At 40.9% G+C, this 20,322-nt stretch overlaps 1 protein-coding gene across 1 annotated transcript in view; it reads left to right on the forward strand.

Annotated features, from left to right (window-relative positions):
• The window catches only part of KDM5A (lysine demethylase 5A), a 38,151-nt gene extending 26,073 nt beyond the window's left edge, over positions 1-12,078 (forward strand). The window contains exons 18-23 of the mRNA XM_061345786.1: positions 197-748; positions 1,519-1,662; positions 4,615-4,774; positions 5,045-5,265; positions 7,392-7,802; positions 9,005-12,078. Of these exons, the coding sequence (XP_061201770.1) occupies positions 197-748; positions 1,519-1,662; positions 4,615-4,774; positions 5,045-5,265; positions 7,392-7,802; positions 9,005-9,214 (1,698 nt within the window). The 3' untranslated portion in view covers positions 9,215-12,078. The remainder of the gene's footprint in view (positions 1-196; positions 749-1,518; positions 1,663-4,614; positions 4,775-5,044; positions 5,266-7,391; positions 7,803-9,004) is intronic.
• Positions 12,079-20,322: the final 8,244 nt, after the last annotated feature.

The following is a 20,322-nucleotide window of genomic DNA, read 5'->3' on the forward strand; positions in this document are numbered from 1 at the left end:
AATGAGTAACTGAGGAGGAGGTATTTTAGCTAATGTTTTCATTAGGTCAGACAACTCCTAGATTTTGGGGTCGTTTAACCAGGAAGATCTCTTGATATTTTTTTTATGGGTTCCGCCCCCCCATGCTGCTAATAAAATGTAACCTTTGTTACCTGTGAGGGTTGTGAACGTTTTTTGTCTTTGCTTTGCCATTTAGGTGGCTATATTCAAGGAGCGGGAGCAGAAGGAGATTGAAGCCATGCATGCTCTCAGGGCAGCTAACCTGGCCAAGATGACTATGGTGGATCGAATCGAAGAAGTCAAGTTCTGCGTCTGCCGCAAAACAGCTAGTGGATTCATGCTGCAGTGTGAGCTGTGCAAAGACTGGTTTCACAGTGGCTGCGTGCCCCTTCCCAAAACAAGTTCTCAGAAGAAGGGCTCTAGTTGGCAGGCCAAAGAAGTGAAGTTTCTGTGTCCACTCTGCATGCGTTCTCGAAGACCACGGCTTGAGACAATACTGTCTTTGCTGGTGTCCCTGCAGAAGCTGCCTGTACGGCTTCCGGAAGGGGAAGCATTGCAGTGCTTGACAGAACGTGCCATGAGTTGGCAGGATCGAGCACGGCAGGCTTTGGCCACTGACGAGTTGTCGTCTGCTTTGGCTAAGCTTTCTGTGCTCAGTCAGCGAATGGTGGAGCAGGCAGCACGGGAGAAAACAGAGAAGATAATCAGTGCAGAGCTACAGAAAGCAGCAGCTAACCCAGACCTGCAGGTAGGGATGAGGATATTCTGTTCTTTACTGTACTTCTTCAGTGTGTCAAAATGCCTTAAGTTTCTTGGAGAAGTTTGGAATAGATGGAAGGTCAATTAAAAACTGAGAAAGAGACAACCGAATTACTCAGTTCAGTGCTCCTCAGTCTCAAGCCATGGCTGGCTTCAGTCAGTTGCTTTCTGCTCCAGAAACAGGTCTGTTGCTTTGTATTCATTGTCAATAGCAACTGCTGAAGGTGCTTGTAAAGACATTGATTCAGATGTAACCGCTGGTTAAGGGCCTGAAGGTGTGTAAAGCCTTATTTTGGTGTCTAAATTCCATTTCCCTCTTGACAGAATCAAAGGTCTCAATATTTATGATTTTTCATGGATTGTTATTTTAGGGTATTTGATGTCTTGATAGTAAATATCAGTGAGGACCAAAGGCAAATACTGTTACTTCTACAGCTGACCTCTTTATTTTGAGGTTAAGATTAGATGATGCTGTGGTGAAGAAGTACACAGGCTATAATTTGGTGGCACTGAACAGCAGTACCTAGATCTTTCTAGTCACTATTATTCAAAAACATGGAAATAAAATAGAACCTTTTCTATGAGTATTTCCCTGTCCTCACACCTTGCTGTAACTAGGCTTATCTGTGACTGTCCAGGCAGTTATCCTCAGGCCAAAAGAAACACTGGTTTCTTTGTGAGTAACTGCTTAGCATTTTTAGAGATTTTTTTTTTTTTTAATTTTATTGCTTCATTCCCATATTCCATTTTACTTTTTAGGGGCACTTGACTAGTTTCCAGCAATCAGCCTTTAACAGAGTGATAGGGAGTGTATCCTCATCTCCACGGCAGACTTTGGATTATGATGATGAAGAGACAGACTCTGATGAAGACATCAGGGAGACGTATGGCTATGACATAAAGGTAAGTAATTCAATGTGGCTTGTGTGTATGGAGTGAATTCCGAAAGCCTGGTTTTTATTAACTCATTTTATTTCAGAATGCTTTTTGTATCTTAAACTATCACTGTGCATTCTACCATGTCTTGCATTGCAGAAGAGGGAGTTCTTGATTTTATCTTAATGTCTCAGTTCTGGACTATTGGAAAGTTTTGTAATGTTTTCATTTAAAATTTTCAAATATCCTGTTAGAGTTTCAGAAGGTTTTTTTTAGTGCTAAGTAAAAAATATACACTTCTCAAGGGATTTGTGTTTATAATGCCATAGAGGATGAACACGGTCTTTACGCTCCATTCAGAGATAACGTGTGTAAGTGTCTATATGAGAACTCTTGAACAGTTTTCACTACAGCAAAAAATTAGTCTTAGAATATTGCATGCCCTATAAGAAATTTGCTAATGCCAGAGCTTCTTTTGCCTTTTCATACCTCTCCGTTCAACCGTCATATAAAGGAGGTATCTTCAATTCTGGATGTGTGGAAATACTGAGGACTAACTGCCTGGATCATGTTGTGAGCCCACTGTCTGGATTCAGTTCAGAAATTGTAGCTGCAGTTAATACTTTAAGTAGAGAAGAATCGTCATGAGAAAAGGCAGTTGTAGAGATAGCCAAGTGTTTTCAGTGTGTTGTATTTCACTTCAGAGCTTCTGAAATGTCCTTTAGGTATATGCAGAGACAAGAGCAATGCCACTGTGCATTCTTGTGCAGCGTTTTAGTTTGGCAGTAGTGTCATATCTACCTTAAAAGTTGCAAACGTAAAAGACAGTGTGGTCATGTAAATTCTTCTAAGGCAGATTTTATGGTTCATAAAGGGACAGCAAATTTTCCATATATGATTTGCCTCAGTCTCCGATTTAGTATTTTGATTCTAAGCAGCTTTACGCAAATGCACATATTTGTCTTACAGTCCCATGTGAAATGGCAACCCAAGTACATTGTGGTTGGGTGCTACAGCTTTTAATTTATTTTTATATATAAAAATTAATATCCAAACTACTTTGCATGAGGAATCATAATAAGGCATTTCTGAAAAATGTGGCATTTTCTGAGGCTGTGATAAAGCATATGTCAGGAAAGATGGCATATGGTTGTCAGGATCTGAGGGTTTTGCAGGGTTATAATTTTATTTGTTTAATGATTCTGTTGCCATGATTTCAAAACCTGTTACTTAACCCTTCTCGTGGGGATGTCCATCACTGTATAGAAAAAAACAGAAATCTGTCAAAGGAAAGCTGATGGAGACCAGAAATGCCTTTTGTTAAGTCAGTTAACATGATTGGAATAGAAGGCTCTTAGGCAACCAGATTCTTCCCGTCTAAACTAGGAAAAGCAAAGTCGTACAGAGTTTTAATTACTTTTATACTGTTGGCTTTCAGGTGTTGTTTTTTTTTTTTTATTTTATTTTTCTATTTTATGATCTATAAATGTTTTCCAGTGGAGTGATGTGTTTAAAAAGAAAAAAAAAAGTATATAGATCATGCTGCATCATGTATGAATTAGCTCTTAATTACTTCTTGTGGACCTGGTAGATGTAATCCTTGGATGCCTAAGAATCCATGGACTATGTTTTGAAAACCATGGTCTCTGACATCTCAAGTTCAAGTGATCACAAAAACATATGTGAAAAGGCCTGTTTGATTACATTGTGCTGCCTCCAATTAAAACATGATTCTTGCCAGCAAATACTTTGAGTGCAATAGTTAGACTCGGTTCATTTTGTTCCAAGCAGACTGATTCACTAGTCAGATTTACTGCAAACTTTCTTCACCTTTAATTCCTTTAATTTTTGTTTTATGTTTGTTCTCGTTCCTTTGCACCTGTGTTGCCTATAGCCACCAAGTGGTGATATCTTTTTATTAATTTTCCCTATTGGCTTTGAGCAGTCTTTAGTGCAGTGTAATACAATATCCAGGACAAGATATTATATGAGATATAACTTCTACTATGTAGGGAGAAATACCATCCCCTTTCTGAATACATTTCTTCTACCTTTTCATCTGGGCAATTTAAATCTGAATTTCCCACTTGTAGTTCTGCACTGAAATCATTAGTTTGCACTTCACTTCCTTTTAAGCATATAATTGAAAGCCAGAGAGAGATTACCATTCTTAAATTCCCTTTTTATGTCGTGAAATGGCAGTGTCTGGGTGGTACAATTTCCTGAGTTGGCCACTTTGGGACCCACAGAGCTAATATTCAGGTAAATATTGTCAGTACTGCTCTACAGCCTTTCTCTTCTTCTAAGACAGCATCTTGGATTTTATTGCTTCCTGAAAGATTTCAGTCGTACGCAGCATGCTAAGTATATTTAACTTGTTGGCCAGGTTCACCACAAATATGATGGGGTAGCTAAGTTTTGGAAAGTGCTGTGGAAGTGGGCAGCTGGTTGAGGAGATTAACCTAATTCTTTGCCTAATGGGAAGTCAAGCAAAGCTTCTCCCATTGCTAAGAGATAAGGAATCTTCTCTTAGTAGATCCACCTGCACCTGAAGGCATGCATCCCATTTCAGATTGTGATCTAAGTGAAGCATTAGTTCTATACAATCCTTTGTGCATCTTTCACAATGTATTGAGCTGAATGTAAGCCAGTGCTGTCATTATTCTGTTAGTTGAAATACAAGTCTCAAGTATTACAGTCCTCTTCCTTTCAGTGTTCAGTCCTATCTTAAAATGGCTCAAGAATGCCATAGAAATCCCAACACAAACTATAAATCTACTGACCTATGTCCATAGTTGCTATTTTCATTCACTGAGTAGAGGGGTGTAACTTGCACCTTTTGCACATGGCCTTGGTGTCTGGTGGGGTGCTTCAAAGTGGTATTTAGAAACAGTAAACTGGTCAGTCTTAGTAGAATTTGTATTGAAGCAGCTGTTTTCTGGATCAAGATGTTGCATGTTTTCTGTGGTTCTTTTTCAGGACAATGCCAGTGTAAAATCTTCTAGCAGCTTGGAGCCCAATTTGTTTTGTGATGAGGAAATCCCCATTAAATCAGAGGAAGTGGTGACACACATGTGGACTGCTCCCTCATTCTGTGCTGAACACGCATATTCATCTGCTTCTAAAAGCTGCTCTCAAGGTATTTGCTTTTGTATGCATTGAGTTAAAATAGAACAGAGAGCTGAGATGGGTGGTCAGTAAGGCACTGTAGAGGATATGTTGTCTATGGAAAGGTAAGTGTTGTCTATGGAAAGGTGAGTTTCCTGATATATAGACCTGCATCAATGTTTTTACTTGGGATTGGCTCCCTCCTTAGGTTGTTGTTGTAAAAAGTATATGATTTTTTTTGCTGTTTTGATCTCTTCCTTTTATCCTTACCTAACTTGATGACTTTTCCCCTGCCTGAAAGGTTCTAGCACTCCAAGGAAGCAGCCTCGGAAGAGTCCACTGGTACCTCGCAGTTTGGAGCCACCTGTATTGGAGCTGTCACCTGGAGCGAAAGCTCAGCTGGAAGATCTAATGATGGTAGGAGATCTGCTGGAGGTGTCACTGGATGAGACTCAGCACATCTGGCGGATTTTACAGGCTACTCATCCACCTTCTGAGGACAGGTTCCTTCATGTTATGGAGGTATGGAACTTGAAGTAATATTCTGATACTGGGGGGGGGAAATGTGTTGTTTTGTTTTGTTTTGTTTTAAATATAATTGGGTAGTTGAATGCTCAGTTACTCAGCATGTTTGGATTTCAACCAGGGAGTGCTAGATTCCAGAAAATAACAGAATAGGAGACCAAAACATTCAGTTCTTGATCACTCAAGCCATAGCATTGTCCTTCACAATTCACTATATTTTTAGCATTTTTTTTTCAGGCAGTTACATGTGCAAACCTTATTTTAGAGAATATAAGGTTAGGGAAGAAGAAGCTGTTCTTGATTATGCTTGGAACTGCTCTGCAGAAGAATTGCAAGAAATACTTAGGAAGACGGAAAGTCTATGGTTAAACTGTATGACTTGATACTTGTATGTTGCTGAACTTTGTTTGTTAATGGGGAAAGAACACCTTCATAAAATGTGGTTTGGGAATGAAGAGAATAAAATTCCTATCCTTAGAAAAACGCAGACATAGCAGTGTTTTTTTAATATACTGTGAAGATGCACTGATCACTTTGCTGGCAGTGAATGAGGCAGGCTTATCTGCTGAGGTCTAGTCAAAATCACTTAGCCTCATTTGTGCAGTGGATAAAGGATATGTGCTGGAAGAGAAGGTAAGCTCTTGTGTTAAAGAGCTGTACTGGAACCCATCTTTATCATCTGTCAGCTGAGGTTAGGGGTCAGTTTGACCATGTGTAGTTATGGAGTATGTGATTGTTTTTTGGGTTACTGAACTGCACAGATAACACTGAAAATGGTTCTTTCTTGACTGCTTGTAGTGTGCAGTAATATAAGATGGAAGACTACATGCTGTGAACAGTGAGGTTAGATGAGCATATTAATTGGTTGTCTCATTTTCTGAGTGGCATATATATATAATGTATAAGTCAAAGTGTTGTCAAACTGCCATTAGTTAGGAGAGTAGCATAAAGCAGACCCTGCCTCCAAAGAAGTACTGCTTTACCATGTTTTGACCTATGTACTTCATAAGCTTAATGTTATTTTCATGTAATGGGTTTGGCATGGAATAGATTGAAGAACAGTTTGAATGTCAGCAAATAGCAGTTCATAAATAGTATGCCAGACTGTTATATTGATAGTTAAGCACAGCTTTTTTTTTTCAGGGGATGGAGGTAAGAGGGTGTGTGTTAACATTTTCAGGTTAACCCTTAGGAATACTTGTTTGACCAGAACTACTCATTTTGAATTTAATACTTTTCTGTGTCTATTCACATGCAAAATAAGTACACTTTGTAAAATAATCTTCAGAGTCTTTGTTTTTGGGTGGAGTAACTATGTTAAGTAACGTACAGTAGACAGTCTCTTTACTGCATTATAGTATGCCCTTAATCTGTAAGTAACTATTGAAGTTGAAGTATATATAGCTGAATTAACTGAAATTGAGTCAGTCCTGTTTGAATGAAGGAGCTATACATGTGAGTCTTTCAGCTATAAATAGGATTTGTCACTGTGGATGCTACCTGCAGTGACAGTGTTTGCTAATTTTAAGCATCACTTCTGATCTGAATCTGCTATTTAAGAGTTGTTAATGATGCCAGGATATTTACAATATGTGCCAGTTTGGAAGCTATTCAAATAATGGATGTTAACTTTTTTCCTTTGCTTGAGTTGATGATGCATTTAAGAATTCACCAATTGCTCTTTCTTAATCTCCAGAATAGCAATTGCTTTCTCTCAAAAAATAATTACAGGGAAGACTGGCCTAGGACGAAAAATAAGCAGAAGCATCTAACAAATGATGAGTCTTCTCAACTTTAATTAAAAAGCAATGCAAGAAGGGAGTTGTAATTATTGCTTATTCTGCCTCCTTACCATTGCTGATGATTTACTTTTTCCACTGGACATTTTTAATTCATTGTATTTCAACACGGTTGATACCACTTAGGACATTTCTTTTTTTGCTAATAATGGTGAAAATGAAGTTGAGCCCCTTTCTTTATAGAATAAGTGTGTTGTTGAACAGGTTTCTTCATACCATGTTGGGATAATGGTGGAGGTAAATACATCTCTCAGCCATAGGTTTGCAGTATATGGCAATTTGCATTTGAAATAAAGTCAAACTCTTTTCACTCTTTCTGTGAAGGATGACAGCATGGACGAGAAACCACTGAAAGTGAGAGGGAGAGACTCTTCTGAGAGGAAGCGGAAACGAAAGCTGGAGAGAGCAGAGCAGTTCTTTGGAGATATGAAGCAAAAATCCAAAGAGCTGAAAAAACTGGAAAAACCCAAAAAGAAGAAGCTAAAACTCACCATGGATAAGACAAAGGAGCTGAACAAGCTGGCAAAGAAAATAGCTAAGGAAGAGGAGCGGAAGAAGAAGCGAGAGAAAGCAGTTGTCCCAAAGATGGAACTAGCAAAGGAGAGCACAGAAAAAAAAAGAGAGAAGAAGGTTCTAGATATTCCTTCTAAGTACGACTGGTCAGGAGCAGAAGAGTCAGATGATGAGAACGCTGTATGTGCTGCACAGAACTGCCAGAGGCCCTGCAAGGACAAAGTGAGTGCTCTGTTAGTTCTGTCATAGGCAATTCCATGTATCCTCTTCCAGCTGTACAGTTTTTTGATGGCTGTGAGCAACATGCATTGGATGATTCAGAGGATTAATTCTTTGACTCAGCTAGAAGTATTCCCAACTTCAGTGTGTTTCTGAGCACAAATGGGATGTGCAGTGTTCCTAAATGAACATTTCTATATTTCTTGCATACAGTCTGTGAACAGTGGTGCTGCAGGCTGAGGGATCTAAAAACTGCAGTGCTTTACTTTTCTTGTTGTAGATAGCGATTTTAGACCTGATTGGATTGTTACAAAATAAACTTGATCTGCCTCTCTCTCATACACTACACTGGCTTGCTCAAGAGAGAGTAGGAACAACTACAGATACCAAGAACTTGTTTTGCAAAATTGAAACATGTTCATTTCCACACTTAAAAAGACCAATTAAAGGACTAGTTTTGAAGTCTTAAACTTAGACCAAGTTAAGAGATTACACTCAATATCTCAAAAGATGATTACAGTCTTTGTACCACCATTCGCTTTACTTCACAGATGAGAAGTGGCTTATGTTAGTGCATGTTTACAAAAACTGAGGTTGCAAGAGGGAGGAGACTACCTTTAAGTTCATATTATAAAAAAGGTCGTACTAAATTAATCAAATTTAGTTTCATTTGTGGAACATTCCTGGTTGTATAAACAAAGTTTTTAATGGAATGTTGTAAGGTTGAACATATTTTTTTACTCAGCAGGTGAATGCCATATGATTTAAAAATGTCAGGTAAGGAATCTAATGACTTGCAGTTGTTAGTGTCCAGGAGTAGATTGTTCAGGGGTAGTTTCCCTACAAACTAAAGTAAAACATTGAGCTGATAATCTTTCTTCATGTTAGATAGGTTGCCACCACTATTCTTCTGGGCATCATCCTGCTCAGTAGAAGTAGTTGGTGTTTCTGTTGCTCTGGTGCAAGGATGCAAGATGGGCAAGGTTTGTTGGAAGGGTGTTTTTTGTTGTTTGTTTGTTTGTTTGTTTGTTTTTATTAAGCTGACACAGCTGGTTAAAACAAAATGTTTAGGGCATTAATTTGTGCCTGAAAGCTTTTGTATTCTAGGTATATCAGGTGGGTTTAATAGAAGGTATCTTCTTCATAAGCACTATGTCTGTCTCTCCTTGTAATGTGCAGTGTTTTGCTGATCTGATCTCTTGCAGGTGGACTGGGTGCAGTGTGATGGTGGCTGTGATGAGTGGTTTCATCAAGTTTGTGTTGGCGTATCTCCAGAAATGGCTGAGAATGAGGATTACATCTGTATAAACTGTGCAAAGAAGCCAATGCAGGGACCAAGTAGCCCTGCTCATGCACCACCTCCTTTCCTGTTGAGCTACAAACTACCAATGGAAGATCTTAAGGAGACAAGTTAGCAACTACTTGATGCCTGCAACTTGTTGGGAAATGGACCACTGAAACCCTGCAGAAAGAGAGGGTTTGAAGCTAATGTAGCCACTGAGCTTCACTTCCAAGGATGTACAGACCTGCAGCAGAGTTGGTCCCTTCCTTACATCTGGCTCCCTTCATACAGTGGGGGCGTCATGGCACAGTGGTACCGACTCATCTATGCAGACACCGCCTGATTAGGAGCTCCAGCCAGTGTTCTTTTGACTTGAGTATTTCCACCTTTAAGTGTGGCTGTTGCTCTTAGAGACTGAGCAAACCCGGGGCTGTTAGATTAGACACTTCAGGGTCTTAGAAGTACATGTTGGCAGTGGAGCTGACCTGGAATTGGTGGACATAGGCTGGAGCTTTTAGGTGTATCAGATTACCCTAAGGAGGTAACTCTGGAAGTTATCTTTTGCCTCTCCATGCCAACCCAGTGAGTAGGGCAATGTCTTGGGAGCGTTATGTTGCCTCCATATCCAGGCAGCGAACACTACACTATAAGAATGGGAGCAAGTGGATGAATTTCTTTTAATTTCTCTTTTGTAGCTAAAGGGCAGAGGAGCTTATGATCTCAGAAATCAGCAAAGGTTCTGTTTACCAAAAAAGAAACCCAACTCTATTCCACTAGGCAAAACATTTTCCTTAGTGGAGAGCAGTTGATCTTCGCGTCCTGAGGAGGGCCAGAAAGTATGGATAATGTCTAGCTAGACCAGAGCTTGGAAAAAGTAGAGTGCTTCCCTGTCCACAGGGGTGCCCTCTCCTGTGTTCTAGGCTTGGCTTAGAGTTCTGCACTCCTGCACGTTAAAGTTCTTTCAAGCAGGATGGAGCTGGCAAGGAGGTACAGCACCCAGGGCACCAGCTTCTGTGATCTGTACCCAGGGATGGGAAGGAAAGAAGACAGCCCACTTACCTCAGAGGTTACACTGATACGTGCTTCTGTGAAAAGTTACACTCGCAACTATTTCCAGTATCACCAGGCTACGGGCATGGCCTCAAGCTATACCAGCAAGCAGTCTGCAGATACTGTTCCCAGCGCAAATCCCCCTCCCTGCTGGCTTTGCTGGATGTGTACCAGTGTACAATCAGCAACCATTCTTGTCTGAAGTTGCCCCTGGCTTTGCCAGAGGACCAGAGGGCTTGGGGTCATCCCGGGTGACAGTTGTTTTAGTAAATCCATTTTTAAAGAAGGACTTGTTTTTACTTTTTTCTAAATGTCTCAGACTACTGACTTGTTCTATAAATAGATTATTTTTCTTTGATTTTTTTATACTTACCACTGTTAACCAGCAGCACAGACAGAGGTTCACAAAGCAAAAACCTGCCCGTGGGCTTGGGTTTTTTTACTCCATTCCTTCCTTGTAGTACAAGGAATTAGCAGTTACCTTCCCCATTCTAGCTTGACCAGCTGCCTGTGTTTAAATAGGTAAATACATTTCATGTGCTACCTTTGTGTTTGGGTTTGTTCCTATTAGTGGGGCATCTGGGCCTTAATGACTCCAGTGGCTGCTGGCTTTGTGTATGTGACTGTCTGAAGCCAGCCACTGGGCTGTCTTGTCCCCCTCTCCACTCGCTCCCTATTGTGTTTCCATTCTTTTGCAGTTCTAGGAGTGTTGTAATTAGTGTCCAGTCTTACTAGGAGCTGGACTGGGATTTAAAGAAATATTGACAAAAACAAGAGTGTTCTGTCTTGACTGTTCCGTGTCCCTTCTCTTGTTCTCTGATATTTGGGAGTTTATTTATCTGGCAGAATTATCCATCCAAAAAAAAAAAAAGGTCAGCTCAGGTAGATGAACTTGATCGGTTTCTTTTATTTGTGCCTGCCACCTGGGAAGAGGCAGATGTGGAAAAGGAAAAGAACGAAGGTGGAGAGCAGAAGATACAGGGTCTTGGGAGTTTTGAGTGCAGATTGGGCACAGACTTCTAATTCCTGCTCCTTAAAGACTATATGTTGTTAAAAGCAAAAGCAAGCTGTGGTTAAGTACGTGGCTGAACGGGCACCCTAGCAAACATAAGAGTATTATTTGTTTACTTATTTATGAAGGAGTCTATGCTATAGCTAGACATACCCTCTTTTTGCCTCCAGTTACATTTTTCTTTTCCTTCTAAATGTATGCTTAGTTTTGGTAAACTGATTTAAACAGATGTTACTTTCCTTCAAGCTTTAACTGATGGTACTACATAAATGTTTCCCTATATGGAGTGGGTAGACTATCTGTCACAGATGTTTAATTGTTCCAGAAGTAGACTAGTACAAGATTTCTTGAAGAATCCCAGTGTTCTGTATTCTTTCCTGACTCCTAGAATCCGTGACACAACAGGGAAAATATGGTTAGCATATCGTGTTAGCCACTGAGCATATTCTCTTAACCATTCCTACATTATGTGTCGCGATAAAGTCATTGTTATATGTAATTACCATCAACTGGAAAAGAGATCTTTTGGTAAACCTGCATTGAATGTTCCTGTTTCTCGAGTAGGTGTGGAGAGTGTTAACAGTAGCACTAGTTACAAGAAGACAGAAACAAACAGCTATATGACGCAATGGTCATTCTGCTTCTTAACAGGCATAGAAAAAAAACAACAAAGAAATGTGCAAATAGCCACATAATAGCTGTTTTTCATATTATCACATGGAGAGGCTCTTTGTTACACTGTCAAAAGGAGGTTGCCATGCTTTTTCTAGCTATGGATGTCTCATCTGTTTTTGGGTAAGGTGTTCATAAACCGAAGACCATTATTAGCTTTACATCTTATTGTTTAAGCTTATTTTTTAAGAACATAATTCCTATCAAAGGGTTGCTGATAGTATGAACTTATGAATAAATGTTAACTTTTGGAAAAACCTGTAGATATGTAGTTAGTGGTTGAAAAGCCTAAAACTACAGCTGTGGTATTGTCTGCAGAATCTAGGGGTTTGAATTTTTATTAAAACATATGCAAAGAAGCAAGCCAAAGTTAATAAGGAAATAATTTTCTTAGAGGTCTGCTACAGCTGTAGGAAGAATCTTTCATGCTTTGGGGACAAAAATCTCAGTATGCACAAAATATTAGCTTGTGTATCCAGAAAGGTATGTGTCATAATGTTACATTCTGCAAAGGATACTAAGCCACTGTTCATTTCTCTTCATGTGTCTGACACAAAAGGTCAAAGAAATAACCTGAGCTGTTGTGATGTACTAAAAATGGCCAGGACTTGAGTTGTGTATTACCCAAACCACATGGTTTCAAGCTTTTTTTAAAGAACCAGGGTGGGGAATTGGGCAGCTTTATTTTCATAGAGGTAAATGTCATTCCTGAACTTGAGGACCATTAATTGTAGTATTTGTGCTTTTGACAGATCATCTGTAGCTGACTGATCTGCTACAAGCCTCGCTGCGAAGCTTGCATTGATCTTTTCAGTTTTTTAGAATCATAGAGTAATCTAGGTTGGGGGGACTTTAGGAAGTTACCTGGGTCAGCCTCCTGACCAGAGCAGGGCTGACTTTGAAAATAGGTCAAGTTTTTCTAGGCTGTGTCCACTTAAGTTTTGAGTATTTCCAGGGATGGGCAAACAACCTCTCTGGTTTTCTGTGTTCTGGTTTTATAACATTCAATGCAAACTTCGTCTAACATACTATCGGAGATTCACTTGCTGTAGCTTACCTATTGCTTCTTGAGGAGTCTGGCTTCATACTTTCTGTAACCATCCATTAAGTAGTTGAAGACTGCAGATCCTGCAGCCTTAATTTCCAAGATGAACAAACCCAGCTCAGCCTCCCTTGAGCCATGTCATGAGCTGCAGCCTTCTAGTCTTGATGGTTCTCAGCTGGACTTGTTGCAGGTTTGTCAGTGTCTGGTTTTGTACTCATGAGCCCAGAACAGGGTATGTTACTCCAGATGCAGCTTACAGGTGATGAATACAAGGAAAATATTACTTCCTTTAACCTACTGGCAGTGCTTCTGCTGTGCAGCCTGGTAAAGGATTGGCCTTTATAAACTGCAAGGGGCATGCTGCTGACTCATATTCATTGTGTTCATTATTAGCCCCAGGTTCCTATTTCTCAGGTGCGGAACTGATGGACTTAAACTTTCCATCAGCATATCAGTCCAGCCTATCAAGGTAAAATTGATTCAGAGCCCTCTCCTTCCATGTTTTGGGTTGCCCCACTCCTGTCTTCCACCAACATTCAATTTGGTGTCATCTGCAGACTTAATTGTGCTCTATCCCGCCACCCAGGTGGGTAAGATAGAAAGCAGTAGTCTCGGTTACCGGCCCTTGAAGTACTCCACTTGCAGCTGGCCACCTCCTAGATTTCAAGTTGATGACTACTAGAGCCCGAGGACAACAGTCCACCCTATTTTTCATCTACGTTGTAGGTTATCCATCCACTTCATAAATGTGCTTTTGCTGCAAGTCAGGGTGAACATCCACTGCTTTCCCCTCATCCACAGGGATCAACACAGAAGGCAAACAGATTGGGCAAAGATGATAGTGGTGACTATTAATAAGTCCCCTTATCCCTCATGGGCCTGGATGTGGCTTTGAGAAGGATTTGTTCCATAATTTTCCAGGGACCAGGGTGAAGGTAGCTGCCCTGTAGTTCCTACATCCTCCTCATTTCCTCCACTGAATGGGTATGATGTGCTCAATTGTTCGTCACAAGCCATCAAGAAAATGATCTTCCAGACATTTTCCTGGGCTTCCTTTGTCACCATGACATGAGATTCAAAGGGAAAAACACAACCTATTTGAATTGCTATTTGGCAGATGCATGGAAAACTAAATGGCAGAACTGAGCCTCCTCAGGTGCTGCTTATACCTAAGCTCCATGTGGGCTAGTGAGCAGTTACGTCAGTCCTGTACATCTAGATATAAGTCCAAGCTGGTCTGATTGAAGTCAGTGTTACTGGTGCATGGTCCTTTTTTACATGGTTCTTCACACTGGAAGAGAGGCATAACATGAATGAGCATGAATCGGGCTTCTAGTCTTCTAGGAGAAATAGAACAGTCTACAGCCTCACCTGTTCAAAAGTAGGCTGTTTACTGGGCAGCTGTCCAATCATCGAATCACAGAATGGTTTGGGTTGGAAAGGACCTTAAGATGATCTAGTTCAAACCCCTGTGCCATGACAGGGCCTAGGCTCTGTCCAACGTGGCCTCAAACACTGCCAGGGATAGAGCATTTACCACTTCTTTGGGCAACCTGTTCCAGTGCCTCACCACCCTCACAGTAAGGAGCTTCCTTATATATAACCTGAACTTCCCTTGTTTAATTTTAAACCCATTACCCCTTGTCTTAGCACTACACTCCTTGATGAAAAAGTCCTCCCTGGCATCCTTCAGATATCAAATCTGGCCTGGCCCCTTCAGATATCAAATAGCTGTCACCTTTATTTTGTGGTGTTCTAGTAACAGTTACCAGAGTAAGCACAAGACAGATTTGTAGGAGAGTGAAGTATTCAGGTACTTGCCATCTGCTCCTTAGGCATGCCTTGCTGTCATTCTAGGTACGTGTTGTGTATACCTTTAAAAATAATGACTGAAAATATGGCTGTACATTAGTGGTACATTGAATATTATTAAACAGTGAATATAATGAAATATATCGAATAATATATTTAATAATCAATATCAATATAATAATTAATAATAATATATAAACAATCTTTATCGATATTTTATTATCGATATTAATTATTAATATCAATAACTAATTCTTAATATTAATAAATATTAATAATAAATTAAATAATTGATATTAATAAATTAAACATTAGTATTAATGAACTAAATATTCATATTGGTAGATGCTAATAATTAGCTATTAGTTATTAATATTATATTATTAATATATTATTAATGTATTATTAATCTTTATTAATTCATTAATAGTAATGATATAATTGAATATTGAATATAATTAAATAGTATTAATATAAGTAAAAATATATTAAATATAACTAAACGATTAATAATTAATTATTAATATCAATGAATGCCAATATTAATAAATTAAATAATTAGTATTAATGAGCTGAATATTGATATTAATTAAATGTTAATACATTGAATATTAATATTAATAAATAATTAATATTAATAAATTAAACGTTACTATTAACAAATTAAATACTAATATTTATGAATATTAATAATTGGTTATTAATATTATATTATTGATATATTATTGATCTTTATTGATATATTAATAATAATAATGTAATTGAATATTGAATATAATTAAATAGTGGTACATTGGAATGATTTTGTAAAGGTGGAAAAAGTTTCTCAAAATGATTCCTGAAGTCACTGTTAATGCCCATGTAAGAAGTTCAGAACTGTGGTCTGCTACAAGCAAGGCTTGAAGCTTGAGATGAAAATGAAAAGCAGGGAACTCCTTCAAATCCTTTCCAGCTGCAGTCACGAAGAATGTGTTTGGTCATCCTGCCTGAACCAAACAGGAACTCTGCTTGGAGCCCCAGGCAGCAGGGAGAGGCAATAAATCCAGCCCCTATCGAAATTCTAGTCATGCTGTCTTTGGGAGGGTGATAAATGTGTAGGACAGCTGGAAACTGCACAGCAAGACATTGAGAGCATTGAGCCTTATGTGACGAGATGGCTCAGTACAAGTGAATGTTAAGTTGGAAGGTAAAGGCAATGAAAGTAGCAAGGATTTATTGAAAACCAGAAATATTTGTCCGGAGACATGCTCTGAATGCCTTTGAAACAAAAACTCTGCTACAGTGAATAGTCTTAATCCTAGATGGGGCATTGGGTCTCAGTCGGAGGCTTTTCAGAGACCTTTTTTTGGCAGTCTCTGTATCACCCCCTTCCCTTCCTCCACCCCCCAAAGAAAAAGCTGTTTAACACCAAGTGCCAGAGGGAGCTGCTGTGGGTACTAATTTCCGAGGAGACCATGCTGGTCCTGAGACAGTTGATGTCACTAACCAGCCTGGCATCTGCTTTTAGTGGGTGGGTGATGTGCCAGCAGATCAAACTGTTGCCTCTGTTTCCAGGTTAATTCAGGCCGTGCTCAGACCTGCAGCAACTGCAGTCACCTGCCAGGCAGTGGGCACACAGTGTGCTCCCTGGAGAGATAGGATGTTTCCTATTGCTGTTCTGTGATAATAATGGTGGAGCCTACACAAACCCAAAATACGCATTTGAGATGTAGCTCAGATTTTAGTGGGATGTGAGGTGAATAGCACGTTCTGTTTATTTCTATCAGGTAATGGTTTCTCTTTTCCCTTTTCACAGCTGGCACTTTAGTTAGCCAGGTCTTGTGTGTGTCTCTGCAATGGCATTATCAGAGCTAAATACTGTAAAGATCAAAATCTAGACATTATCAGAGCATCCCATTACCTCTGTCAGCTTTCCTGATAGTCTCTTAATGCAGAAAATAGGCAGGAGATAGATGCTTGAGGTTTGCCCAGAAACATTCTTGGGAGAGACAGTTGGTGCATGCCAGTGTCTGAGAATACCTGCTGAAGAAGTGGAATCATCTAGTAGCAACCCTACCTAATGCTGATGAACCCCCAGGTGAGTGTGTGGTACTTCTGCTCTTCATCTCTTGCTACAAGCTGGCGGTCTGCTGGTGCAGCTGTAAGCCATTATCCAGGTTTGTATCTATACTGGTAAGGTTTGAAGGCAGCTGGGTGGGTTGGTTGCTCTCTAGGCATTATCTCACACCGTGGCCTTCTCTGTAGTTTGCAGCCAAGATTGTCAGCCCTGGCCGACTAACATGATTACTGTTGTATGCGAGAAGACCCACGGAGTAGTTTGTCAGACAGAATTATTTGTCCTGTGGAGCAGACAGACTTCCCTGCTAATGAACATGCGTCTGGAGTGCATGTGGGTTGTGGAAGAGGGAAGAAGCTGGTGTGGTCTTGCTCTGATGCCCTAATCCTTGGGCTATCACTCATTGTGTCTGCAGGGAAAGCAGGTGCAGAAGAAATTGGATCATAAGTGGTTTTCAGAAGAATCGAGCTTTAGGGGGGTGCTTTCCTCGATGTTTAGAATGCTTTAAGTGCCCCTTTATATCCAGTACTTTGTCAAGTTGCGTTTGTTAGAAGGGAATGGATGACAGGTTGTGGATTAGATAGTAAAGATAGAGTGCTCTGAAAGGATCCTGCTCTGTTCTTGAATGTGCATGTGTGCACAGGGAATTGAAGGCTGGAGCACTGATTTCCCCTGGCTTCTGGTAGGAATATATATACTTTGAATGGCCACACCCTAGAATTTAGGGATGCTGGAAAACCGGAGAATACACAAAACTGAGCAAGTAACAGATAACGGTGGAGAGCACACAGTAGCAGAAGGGCTAATCACAACTTAAAAGTGTGTGTGTGGGGGGGTCTTTCTTGCCGAGTAAGGCAGTTTAGGAAGCTGACAGGTCAGATTCCTGTTTGGAGCAGGAGGCGGGCACTTTTTGTATAACTCCTATTTACAGAGAGCAGAGTGCGGCTGCACAAGCAACACCTGAGATTTATGCAAAAAGAAACTTGCTTTGTCCTAAGAATCAGCCGTTCCAAATCTGCTTCTCCCTTGCTCCAGTGATCTCAAAGAAAATTGTTTCATGTGCTTTTTTCCTTTCCTACTCCTGGGGCCTTCCCACCACCACTTAGGAAATCCCAGCTCCCAGGGAAATGAGGCCAAATGAGATCAGGACAGATTCCCTTTGCAGGCTCTTTTTGCTCTCCCAGACTTCCCTTCCCAGCAGGGGAGGTCTCACCTCTCACCCTTCTAGGGCTGCCTGTCTCCTTTCAGAGAAACTGAGACTGCAAACTATGTCTCTGGAGCTTTTCCTACCTTGCAGCTCAGCATTTCCTTACTCTACTGTGGAGAAGCATGGAGGTTCCATTCACCTCCAAGCCCGAGCATCCTTCATGCAGGTCAGCATCTTGCTGCTGTCCAGTCAGCCCTGTGATCCACCAGAAAAGTAAGATTGCCTTAAGTTATCAAAACTCGCAAACAACTCTTCACCTAAATTTTTGAGGGGAAAAAAAACAGGTCTAAGCCCAAAAGAAAGAGAGTCAGTGTCGTGATATTTTGCAACTGACCAACAAAACAGGAATGACTTGTAGGCAAAAGGTCAGCCTCAGTATGAAGATTGCTTCGGGCAGAAGCCCATCTTTCTGGGATGTCATTTAAAAGCTAAAGGCTCATGTTGCGTCTCAGAGCCCCACAAAGCACTGAGCCAGGTCTATATATGAGTGTTAGGGAGCATGTTTCCTGTATGTGAGCTCCTGTGTCTGCAGAGCTACCTCTGCACTCTTGGTGTCTACCTTGCAGGGCCTTCAGCATGGCAGCGAAGGGGAATGTTAGAGAAGATGAGCAGCATCATCAAAGGTCACTTTGCTCCTCCTGCCCTGCCTCAGGCTGCCAGCAACCGCAGAAGCAAAACGAGACACAAACTGTTCCTGCTGAGCGTCACTGGGAGCTGGTGTGGTCTGCACAGCCTTGTAGGGCTGCTTGTGACCGGGCAGCATTTTAGGGGTGGGCTTTCTGCTCCCGGGAGGTGCTTCTCCAAGCACAGCAGCCCTGCTCCTTATGCTGGGATAAGGGCCGCCTAGGGTGTTTTGAAGAGGTGTCGCCTCCCAGCACTGCAGGGGCTTTCTAAAACCTGCTGTGTTCCTGATTTTTGGGAGCCGGTAAGGCTGAGCCCATGTTTTTATTTCTTACTGGTGCTTTTTGAGATGCCAAAGTCCTCACTTTGTCACGTCTTGCTTAGAAAACTGACTGCTGGGAAACTTCTGAAAGCACTTCCTCACAGCCTGTCCACCAGTGACTCTCTGACTATTGGATTTTCACCCAGAATGGAAACTTTATATTCTGAGTAGTTGCCAGCCCAGTAAGTCTCCTGAATGAAAAAGTATCCTTTTACTTCTAAATGAGCATGAAGAGATGCTTTGAGAACACTGCCCAAACCTTGCTGGTTTAAAACCAGATTGGTCTATTTAGTGGAAGAATCAGTTAAACAGGTACAAACTTTTCTGACCTCTGAGTAAAGCTGTTCCTTTTTCTTGCCAGAACATCCCCCTTGCAGGCACACAGAGTGCAGGGGCATGTAAATGCCAGCCTTATCAATGCTTCAGATTTATATCTGCACCTCGGAAGAGTGGGATGTGCAGAGCATAAGGAACGACCATCATCCTCATGGTCCCAATATACAGCTCCTTCTCTACCCCCCAGTCTACCCCATACCTAGTCAATCTGCTGATCTTATACTTCTCACTTCACTGCTTAAGCAATACTGCTGTTATTACTACCCTGAAGTTCTGATTCCCTTTGGCATATGGTTCTTGATAAGAAAATGCCCTCTAATTATCTCCTTGCAAGAACAACTGGTGAGCTTTATTTTCTTGATGCAAACTATCAATTTTCACAGCAGGAGGTCGATGGCTAGCCTTCGGAAGAGCCCTGATTCCTGCTCTCTCCCTAAAATGTGCTCAGGCTCTGCTCCTACAGTTGCTCTGCAAAGGTTTGTTCAGGCTGCCCAGTTGCCAGCAAAGTGGAACTAGGGAAGAGCCCTGAGGGGAGCTGGTGGTACCTGATGGGTCTGGGGGGAAAGTAGAAGGAGATGCTAAAATGACTAAAGTCTCCAGGGTTCAGAGTCCTTGCTTTCTACTCGGCTGTTGTTTATATTATATTATAGACATACACAGGTATCTATAGATGCATGCTTATAAGTGCATCACCTTGCAGTGCTTTCATTTTTGCCCATAAATGAAATGGAGATAGTTTTGAATTCTGAGCAGAAAAAAAAGCCCTGTTCTTTGCTCATGTGGGCTAAAGGGCCAGAGTGTTCACCAGTGGCAAGCTATAAGCAGGAGTCAAAGCAGAAGTAAGATGCAAAGCACTGCCTGGGCACTCCTGCTGTGCTTGTGCCTGCAATACAAATGCCTGCATGTTCTTGGATTTGCTGTTCCAGACAGGCAAGTGCACACCTGAGCAACATCGCTGTTTCCATCCTGGTCCAGGGGGAAATCATTGGCACCGGACCTAGCTGAGACAGTGGTGATGGGAACTAGCAGCTGTGTTGCTGTCCCTCTGTTTATGTGGCTAGGAATTCATGTTACAGCTAAAGCAGGTCTGGGGACACAGTCCTTTTGG

This window comes from Neopsephotus bourkii, unplaced genomic scaffold (assembly GCF_033783945.1).
Source record: "Neopsephotus bourkii isolate Nb327-2 ecotype Australia unplaced genomic scaffold, CSIRO-AGI_Nbou_v1 NB_244, whole genome shotgun sequence".
NCBI classification, from domain to species: Eukaryota; Metazoa; Chordata; class Aves; order Psittaciformes; family Psittacidae; genus Neopsephotus; species Neopsephotus bourkii.